Below are 10,758 nucleotides of genomic sequence, written 5' to 3'. Positions count from 1 at the left end.
CCCTCCGTGGGATATGAAATTGTTTAGCCCTTAAGTGAACAGTTCTGCTCAGTAGTTCAGATAGGGTCGCCGATAAGCTTATCACCTGACATGTGACACGACAGAACATAGGTGAAGGGTCAACCAAAGATTACAAGCGTACATGGAACCCATCGGCAGCTCAGTAACATCTGTGACAGTAGCCGGGCGACAGTGTACGACGACGATGAAGCTATTTTCCCTGCGTAATTCTCGCCTGTATACAACCTACACAATTCGCCGACCACTTGTTGTTTTTGCGACCGTACAATATAGACTACATGCTACGGATAAGCTTACGTCCGACATTCGACTTCACTGTATGATAAGTTATTGAAGTGCGTACGAGTCGGCTTCAAGTTAGCCGTGACCTGAAGGACTCCTACAAGGAGTCTTCGCAAAAGATGGGGCGAGGCGACTGGTGCCGCGTTATTCGTGAAAATAAGTATGCTCTATACGTGGCAACGCTGATGATGTTGCTGTTCATGACCAACCAGCTAGGGAGGTAAGATCATAAACTAAGGGATGGACCATTTGACATTCTGGGGAGAGGAACATTGATTGCGGAGCATTATTTTTTTCTCCCTGTTTAAGGTAGTATGCACCTCGAAAGTTAAAGACTTAAACTTTTGCTCTAACTTTCCTCAAGGGATCTTTCCATCATTCTCTTTCAAAATCAAGAATAAAAATAGGGGGTCACCGTGCAAATTTTTGTACTAGAGAAACAAATTGGAAACAGATTGGAATTCAAAATGGCCGCCATCCCTGTGTTAACTCTATGAAGAAAAATAGACATTTTGAATTTTGAAAAATTCAGCCGGTAAAAAGTTTTCTTTCACCAAGAGCTTTAAAATGAACCCCCACATGTGGTATATCAGAAGAGAATTGTAAAAGTTTGAGAGTCCGAATGTTTGTCCCCGAGGTGCGTTCTACCTTAACACGGATTTTTTTTCAACTGTAATTTGGCATTTTTTTATCCTCTCTTTGAGGAATCCTTTCTTATATAAACTGTTCTTTTGTTAAGATGCTTTTCTTCACATGATAGGAAAACTGAATAAGGAAAGAACTATAAAGCATCACTAAATATCTTAATTACGATACCCTCATCCTCAGAGTTCGAATTGGCTGTCCCCATAGGAAGTAAATACTCATGTTGAAGCATGGTGTGCCAGTGAATGCGTTCTAATTTAGTGCAGGGGTGTGCACGATTCCTGCTGAAGCAGTCGGCTGATCAAGCGTGACCGGCCAACATGCACGTTTATTAGATTCAATAATATAGGTCATTTCATGTATTTATCAAATCATTCGCAATCAGAACGACAAATCGAAGATTATTGTGTCAACGCTTGATAAGCTTTTCACGTTGAACGCAATGCTATGTTTGATCCTGATTTATCATTTCAACAGGCCAGCTTCATTCGATGTCATTTCTGCTCGGTACAATGCTCATAATTTATGATATATGATGTAGTGTACAATAAAAGTTGTATACTATTTGTCTGCCGGCGTCGAACATTCTGTGACTTCAAAGTGACTTTGTAAGCCCCAATCCCACCCCGTCATTTTAAGTTGATTATTTCGTTCTATGCCGATTTACTTTCAGAATTCAAGTCCGATAAATAAAATAGCCTTTGACACATGACCTTCGCTGATATATTAATTATGCATGTCAAAAAATCCCCGCGAAAAGCTTGTTACGTGTCACTGTCAGTGCTTGAAAGAAATCGTTTGAATTTTACCTCTGTAAATTTTTGGTATAGCCATAAGGAGGAGCACACATCCTTTTGATGACATATTTGTGATATCTATGCTATTTCCGATAATTGCAAGCTCTGATCACTTGACTATTGCACTGCTGTACTGAGGTTTTATAGCATTGTCTGATTGCCTTTGGTAATCTTCTAATGACGTAGTGTGTCGCAAGATTTTTACCGACTGATTTCATCGCCTGATAAGATCAACATTAGGCGATTAGGTAATGCTATGAACCAACATCAGTATTTAGTCATAGGCAATAGAAGGGGAGAACTACTATGTATATGGTTTAGTCAAGTGATCAGAAGTTGCAATTAGCCTGTCAAGTGAAGGGGAGGCCATTAATAGAAAGACATGTCGGAACTGTGATAGAAAATACATGTCTATCGGAAATATCAAAGACATCATCAAAAGGATGTGTGGATTTTGTGTTTCTCCCTGTTGTATAGCCTGCAGTCCAGGTCGTATCGCTCAAAGTTAAAAGAAAAGTATGTTGTGTGTAAATAAAGAAGAGTGATACAAACATTTACCAAATAATCGTTGAAAAGTTTAAGGTTTGTTCTCAACATTATAGCATCTTGACGATCAGATGATGCCACTGACGGAGATATTATCAGTAGTGAATGCAAAACGTTTACGTTTTGATTCTTGCTAAATGTACAATCACTGCCTATACTATATCATTGTATTGTGGCTTTACCGCCTTGTTTTCGATTTATTATACACGCAAAGTTGAAAGAATGTATTCTGTCAGTAAGAATTTCGTGATTTTCACTTTTTTTAATATCCTAGGTACGTCCTGATCGCCACTAACGTAGAAATGGCCAATGATATCCACTTCGGCGATAAAGTCTGCAACGTGTCCAACAGCACGGCTGTTCGACACTACATAGACACCCACAATCTTAACGAGTCGGCTCAAGAGTTCTGTAAAAAAGACCATAGGTAAGTGTTATGCGATTTCAAATCAGGATCCACAGCAGACAATAATAATGACGGTAAATTCATTGTATGGATGGATGGATGGATGGATGGATGGATGGATGGATGGATGGATGGATGGATGGATGGATGGATGGATGGATGGATGGATGGATGGATGGATGGATGGATGGGTGGGTGGATGGATGGATGGATGGATGGACGGATGGATGGATGTATGGATGGATGGATGGATGGATGGACGGACGGCTGGATGGATCTATTCAAATGTATGCATGTTTGCATGCATTCATTCATTCGTCTAATTTATTTGTGTTTGACTATATCAATACTTTATCTTTAATTATCAACGTTTTAATTTTTCTCAAATTGACTCCAAAATCTGCACAACACGTTAAATGGAGAAAAGGAAAGGTTTGGTTAATGCAGAAACTATAATTTCTTTCGTTCCGCAGATGCGAAGATCCAAAGTTTTCTTCTTACTGCGCATGGCAATACACAGGCACTGGTTTGCAGTATCAGCTGTTAGCTGGTCCGTTGTTCAATGTGTTCTTCAGCGTGGCCGGTATTCCAGTCAGCCTCGTTATGGAGAGGACCAACATCAACAGGAAAAACGTCATAATCATTTGTGCAGTGATGTGGAGCGCTATGGTCATATTGACGGGTTTTTCTCGACAGTACTGGCATCTTGTTGTCACAAGGCTTGGACTTGCCATCTTGTGAGTCTCATGTATTGAGTATGGTATTGTATACTAGGTCATTACTAGGTCTTAACCTTGCTCTGGACTTGGTATCAGTTTCCCATCTAAATGTATTGTTTTCGGCGTGTTTGAATTTTTTTTATCTTCAATCAAAATCAAATACGTTTCATATGTAAGATTTACCTATAACGGCTGCATATTACTGAGTGTTTACAGCATCTTGTCTTAATACCAACCTGACTTGACTTGCTACCACTCTGATCATCCTAGTTCATGTAACATTATGAATAGCGACCCTACCGAGGCTAAGCAATGGTGGTCTTTCGAGTGAGCTACGTTGTTTCGACCATTTCACCTGAGAAACAACATAAAATCATCCTCAGTTGCCCTTGAGAGAATTCCCTCGAGGAAAAAGTTTTAATGGTTAAGTTGTCGACAGTGTGATGAAATAAGATACTGTTGTTGTACTAGTACCTCATTCCAATGTCTTTTCCAAATCCACAGCGAGGCTCCGTTTCCGTCATTCGCAGCCAGTATAATATCAAGTTATTGCATACAGGTGAGATTTTCTCCACAGATGTGACGATCTTTTTCTGTAAAATCGAGCGATCGATTTGCTGCATTTTATGTGATAATGCCAATCGATCTGTTCTGGTAGTAATATTTGCATTTGGTAATGCATGTTAGAAAAGGGTATGTTTAAATCTTCGTGGCATGGCCAAAATATGAAAATCAAGACCCTTTAACAAATTGCACCAGGAGTTAAACTTTCACTTTAGGCATTTTGTACCTCGAAACAGAAAGCAATAATTTTCTCATGATAACTTAAACTATTCTATTTCATTTTTCAATCAACAATGAATCAGGGATCATCGTGCAGAGTTTGGAATGAAAGAAAGGAAATACGTAAAATTTATCTTCATTTGAAATTCAAAATGAACACAATCAGAACTAATTTGTGATAATTTGATCTTCATATTTTTTAAATTTCTAAAAAGTGTTAGGTGCCCTATAGCTGAATGTTGCAATATTACAAACTACTCATGAAAACAAGTGTTTAATGTAAAAGTAAAATCAGATGAGCTTACATTTGCAGATTAAACTGACATTATTTCACCATCCAATTTTCCAAAATTAGTTCAAATCGTGTTAATGGCTTCTATACGTAATCATATGTTAAGTAGTTAAGTCTATGGTGAACAAGTCATCGTTGATGACACAGTCCCCACTTGTTAATGGGTGCTTTGATTACAGGTCCTCAGAGAGGAAAGAGTCTCTTCATTAGGTCTGTGATAAAAATACTTTTGAATAAATTTGCTTGATACTTGTCTGAGTTGTAGTTCAGGACATGAAAAAATCGTAATAAAATGGCCACATGGTGGCCATATTGGATCGAATCACAAAACAAATCAATGTGCATATGTATGACACAGGTCAATGTCCTTGTACCAACTTTGATTAAAATTGGTTGAAATATGCCTGACTTATGGCTTTGTACTGAAAAAATCATAACAAAATGGCCGCACAGCAGCCATATTGGATCGTATCACAAAACAAATTACATGCATATGTATGACATTGGTCAATCTCCTTGTACCAACTTTGAATAAATTTGCTTGATACATGTCTGAGTTATGGTTCTGGACATGAAAAAACGTAATAAACTGGCCACATGGCGGCCATATTGGATTGAATCACAAAACAAGTCAATGTGCATATGTATGACATTGGTCAATGTCCTTTTACCAAGTTTGAATAAAATTGGTTGAGATATGCCTGAGTTATGGCTCTGTACATGAAAAAATCATAACAAAATGGCCGCACGGCGGCCATATTGGATCATATCACAAAACAAATTGATGTGCATAGCTATGACATAGGTCATTGTCCTTGTATCAACTTTGAATAAAATCTGTAGAAACATGCCTGAGTAATGGCTCTGTACATAAAAAATCGTAATAAAATGGCTGCCTGGCGGCCATATTGGATCGTATCACAAAACAAAGTGACGTGCATATGTATGACATAGGTCAATGTCCTTGTACCAATTTTGAATAAAATCGGTTGAGATATGCCTGAGTTATGGCTCTGTACATGAAAAAATCGTAACAAAATGGCCGCACGGCGGCCATATTGGATCGTATCATAAAAAGAATTGACGTGCATATCTATGATATTGGTCAATGTCCTTGTACCAGCTTTGAATAAAATCAGTTGAAACATGCCTGAATTATGGCTCTGTACATGAAAAAATCGTAATAAAATGGCCGCCTGGCAGCCATATTGGATCGTATCACAAAACAAATCGACGTGCATCTGTATGACATATGAAGTAATCCTTGTACCAAGTTTGAATGAAATTGCTTCTGGCATCTCTGAGATATCTGCGTGAACGGACGGACGCACAGACGGACGCACGCACGCACGCACGCACGGATGCACGCACACACGCACGGACATGACCAAACCTATAAGTCCCCCGGACGGTGTCCGTGGGGACTAAAAACCAAATTTTCGTTTTCACAAAGAATGAAGAAGATGCTGAAAAGATATACCCCAGCTACAAAATAAGTCCACAAAAGCAACATACTTGTACTGTAAAAAGATGAGCACCGCAACAACGTGTAGTTAATCGATATGAGGACGAAAATTTTAAGACAATCGACAGCAAACGAAATATACATGGGAAAACTTGCTTATATCACCGTTTCTAGATGGTCATAAGTTATCAAAGCTGTGATACCAAATGATCAATCCAAGTGCCAAAACTAAAACCCGAGAAACAGAATACAAACGTTTAAATTTTGATGGTATTATCGAATTCGTATACGTAGGGCCTATATCAACCACAATGTCTTGGTACTATAGTTTGTTTAAATACCTTGTTTTTAAATTTTGGACTGGAGGTCAGTTTCATATACGGTGACACATACATATACTGGCTGATCCTATCAAAAGGCCGAAAACATTCTGCAGGGGAAGGCTGAGAAACTGTAGATGATACCCGGGAAAAAATAATGAAAAGTCTAAGTGACTGGGCTTCAACACCATCTTTATCTCTCGTTATCCATGCGTTGTACTCCTGTTGCATCCAGAGTATTCGTGGTCTTGGATTAGCTATATTTATTTGGGGAGTTTACATTGGATTGAGCATCGCATTTTTCCTGAACGTGGTGGTGGATCTACTCGGCTGGAGATGGGCCTATTGGATATCTGGCATCCCCGGCATCGTGCTAGCAGGGATTACACTTTGTACGGTGAAGGAACCAGCCAGGGAGGTAGGTTTGCAGATGTTTCGAAATGTAGTTTGTAACTTCGAAACGGCTTACAAGGCTATGGTTGTCCCACCATTTTGGTTTCGTCATATAACGTCACCATGGTTTACTTAACTAAATACAGCTGATGACGCGTTTCAAAGTTTCACCCGAACAAATTCATATCACGTAGAAAAATTCACCTCACATGGAAAGTTGATACGGAGTGATGACGACAACAAGGAAGAAAATTTTAGGATGAGGAAATCAGTTTAGTAGTGTTATATTTTTGTAATGCAAACGCTTATATCCCCCCACCTTTTGTCAACATATCAGATACAACATCCTAACTGAGAAAGAAGTGAAGATTCAAGCAGAGGAAGATGACGTCACAACCAAACAGCCATTTTGTAACATATTGTACGTTGTGCTGTTATGCACCTTCTCCCTGCGTTGTGGCGGTGGCTACATCTTCAACTACAACATCGGAAACTATTTTCATTACTACTACCCAAAATACCCGTATGAACATTTCATGAGCTGGATACCATTGGCCATGGGTACTCTTGCAACTCTGGGGGCCGGTACTATCTCCGACAGAGCGGCTGAACGCCGGCGATACTACGGAAGGTTAATATTCTACACTGTGACCGTTGTAAGTATGCACTAGGTTTTACCAGGGATGTACTGTACATCTGTATAGGTCTATATCATTCACACTGAAGGCTCCATCAACAGTAAAACTTTGATTTATCTTCCTTTGTTTTTGCTCTTCTTATTGAGTATGGCTTCTTATAAAGGCCGTGTTCAACTTGTCAACACACATTCGATGTGTGTTCAGTCCGTTATTTTATCAGGACTAGAATTCATTTATAAACACTCAAATACACTGCAAGTTGCAAGCAATACGTTGTGTTTACGAGTTCTTTATATTTCAGTATGCTTACTGAGTGAGACATAGACTTCTTTCATGCGCATCATGTTAAGGCTTGGGTCTGAGATTTTAACATTTCAGAGTTGGTAAGGATCAAGTTTCATAAAGATATGACTTGAAAGTTTGGCAACAATATCTTTCTCAGTGTGTATAAATGAATTTTTTGCAAAGCTTTAGATTTTGAACAAGTCACATGACTACCAGCCTACGTTTTCCCCGCCAAAATCACATAATGAGATATTTCAAATTCAAGACAAAAATTATTGAAACTAAATTGTTACTAGATATGAAGTAACATAAAACCTCATTTAACAACCACTGAATAATGCATATTATGATAATGACTCATTGTAGGGCCAAAAAAACCTGATTTGTTTCTGGTCACCGCCCGCATCATTTCACAGTGTGCGTGTCAACTCTTTTTGTCCTGTTTTCCATTTGCCCCATGGTTAAAAAGGGGGAAATGAATCAAACTCCACCAAAAATTTAAAAAAATGAAAAAAATCGCGTGGCCGCATCATTTTTGCCACATGTCAATGACCAGAAACAAACCTATTATTTTTTGGCCTAGACAGTGCCTTAAGTTTTCATGATGGCGCATCGTGTCATATGTATTCGACATCATTAGTTTGGTATCAAGTTTAGATCATACAAAAACACACACAATATCGTCATCTTACCGTACTTATTTCTCTCACACCTACTGTTCCAGCTCATCTCACTGCCGATGTCTGTCGGCCTCCTTTACCTCGATCCACCTTGGTGTTTCATCCTTATAATGCCCAATTACGCTGTCATCGAAGTGTGGGGAAGTATTGGTATGACGACGATTGTCGAGCAGGCCCCGAAAGGCAAGCACACCTCGGCGTTAGCGATCCATGTCTTCTCAATCAACATGATAGGCGGCAATCTGAACTTGCTGGTACCACCATTGAGGAGTTTGGTAGGGTTTAGATACACGCTTCTGATCCTTTATCCGGGATTGTTCGTCTTATCTTTCATCCTTGGTTTGGTATCTCTACCGCTCGCGAAGAAGAAAATACAGACACATCTACTTGAAGAGGAACTTCCAAAGGACGACGAAACGAGACCTTTGATAACTTAGTGCCATCGTTCGTGATTAATTGAGTGAGAACACTCTGGGTCTCTGCTGCCTCATCGAGAACCGTACGACATCTTGGAGATAACCTAACTTGCTGACGGTTCCACCAGTTTATCCAATACAACTGCCCAACCGTGGCATTGAAACAAGGTGGCTGCATTTATTGGTGTTGATAAAGGTCAAAACTAACACTACTTGCCATTCCGTCCTTGGTAAAGTCATCCTGTCCCGAAGAAATCTTAATCATTGAACACTTTGGTGCAAGAAGATCAACAGTACTATATTTTGTGACAGGTCAAGTTTTCAGGGTAAGACGATATTGAAGTAGTTATGAAATAGACGGTGAACGTTTTGAGTCCATGCTAAATCTGTTACGATTATGCAAATGAATCAGTGCAATAACAGACAATAACAGGGGTTATCTATACAGAAATTCAGCCTCGTGTGGAAATAAATAAATGGCAATCTGCTCCTATCCCTCCTCCTTCCCCCACCTCTCCTCTCTCTCTCTCTCTCTCTCTCTCTCTCTCTCTCTCTCTCTCTCTCTCTCTCTCTCTCTCACACACACACACACACACACACACACAAAAACACAGAAACATGGTGGTTTTTGGTTTAAAGGTATACTTATCGTATATGTCGCAGGCAACTTTTTTGCCACTTATGACGGAACATTTTCTTCCTTGTAAAGAATGCTTTTTTAAAGTTCTAATCTTTGTACGTGTAACATTGAGGTTTGAACGAAGACTATGTACATACACTTTATTCAGCAGGTGGGTTTATATTTTGAGTTCAATTCATTTTAAAATAGTGACTCGAAACTGAGAGTTTGACTTTTATTCAATCTTTTCTGAATGAAACTATACTTTCCTCTTCAAATAATGAAACTATAACATCCTCTTTAATCATGAAATATACTATCCTCTTTAAATCATGAATAAGATTGACCATGCAAAAACTGCTGTTTGAACTTCAAAATGACCGCTGTACTTAGGTAAACTTCATGAGGAAAAAGTCGATTTTTCAAAACAAGAAAACGTAATTTACCCAATAATCTTCAAAATGAGTCCTCGCGTATTGTTAAATCTGTGTCCGACGCATATTCTACCTTAGTAACATATTATCCGACTTCAAATCGAGAAAAGTTCACAACTCTTGAAGGCAGTGTACAGGATTCATGGTCAGGCTATTAAATCACCGAGTTTCTTCTCAGAACTATAATGCTTAATCGCAGCAGTTCAAGATACACAGAAAATTATCGTCAAAAGTTGGAACAACTGCTGCTTCGACCATTTTTGATATTCTTTCGTTCTGTAAGCCTTTGGTTGAATAAATAATCCACATTTGATTATAGAGAGTACTATTTCTTGACATTCTTACGTCGATGACTTGGCGATTATTGTACCCTAAAGCGATTCTGTTTTTCGACTCAACATTAATAGTGTTTTAATGGAGAACAATATTTGACTCGTCGAGGTGAAGAATAATGGGACATTTACAAAATAAACGAACGATCTCATCAATAATGGTTTGTCGGTGTTTTTATGTTTATGATGTGTTTTCTGATTGAAGAGGCTACAGCAATGGTACTGATTGCATGGGGCGTATATTAATTTTTAGCTGAGGGGGAGAAGGCATCGATCACCGCTCTGCCTGTTTATGATAGCGGTAGACTCCATTCTTATAAATTGCTGCCACGATAAGATATCGGTATGTATATAGTGTTCAGTTTGCTTGACACACGAACTTACAGTTATAACTCAGAGCAAACCGTAATCAAGATGTCAAATCAATGATAGCTGCATACACAAAGCAGAGTCAGAATGGAATAATAGACTTTACAAGTAGGAAGCAGCAACGCAGTTACTTACTGGGTGAAGTGAAATCAGAATAAGATGCTTCATTACACATTATTAAAACTACCGACAAAAGGAGAAATTGTAAACATTTTCCATTGATTGAAATACTACGATTGAAGGGAGAAAATGAAATTTTCACATATTGTCTGACTTTTAGATGTATTTTCTCCGATTCGAGAGTCTGTGCTTTTCC

The 10,758-nt window shown here is 38.8% G+C and overlaps 1 protein-coding gene across 1 annotated transcript in view; it reads left to right on the top strand.

Moving 5' to 3' along the window:
• Positions 1-271: 271 nt before the first annotated feature.
• The window catches only part of LOC139113997 (probable galactarate/D-glucarate transporter GudP), a 37,550-nt gene continuing 27,063 nt past the window's right edge, over positions 272-10,758 (top strand). The window contains exons 1-5 of the mRNA XM_070675470.1: positions 272-523; positions 2,566-2,718; positions 3,171-3,434; positions 3,921-3,975; positions 6,512-6,694. Of these exons, the coding sequence (XP_070531571.1) occupies positions 423-523; positions 2,566-2,718; positions 3,171-3,434; positions 3,921-3,975; positions 6,512-6,694 (756 nt within the window). The 5' untranslated portion in view covers positions 272-422. The remainder of the gene's footprint in view (positions 524-2,565; positions 2,719-3,170; positions 3,435-3,920; positions 3,976-6,511; positions 6,695-10,758) is intronic.

The sequence above is a fragment of the Ptychodera flava genome, chromosome 16, assembly GCF_041260155.1.
Source record: "Ptychodera flava strain L36383 chromosome 16, AS_Pfla_20210202, whole genome shotgun sequence".
Classification (NCBI taxonomy): domain Eukaryota; kingdom Metazoa; phylum Hemichordata; class Enteropneusta; family Ptychoderidae; genus Ptychodera; species Ptychodera flava.
This window is presented reverse-complemented; position numbering and strand designations above follow the sequence as displayed.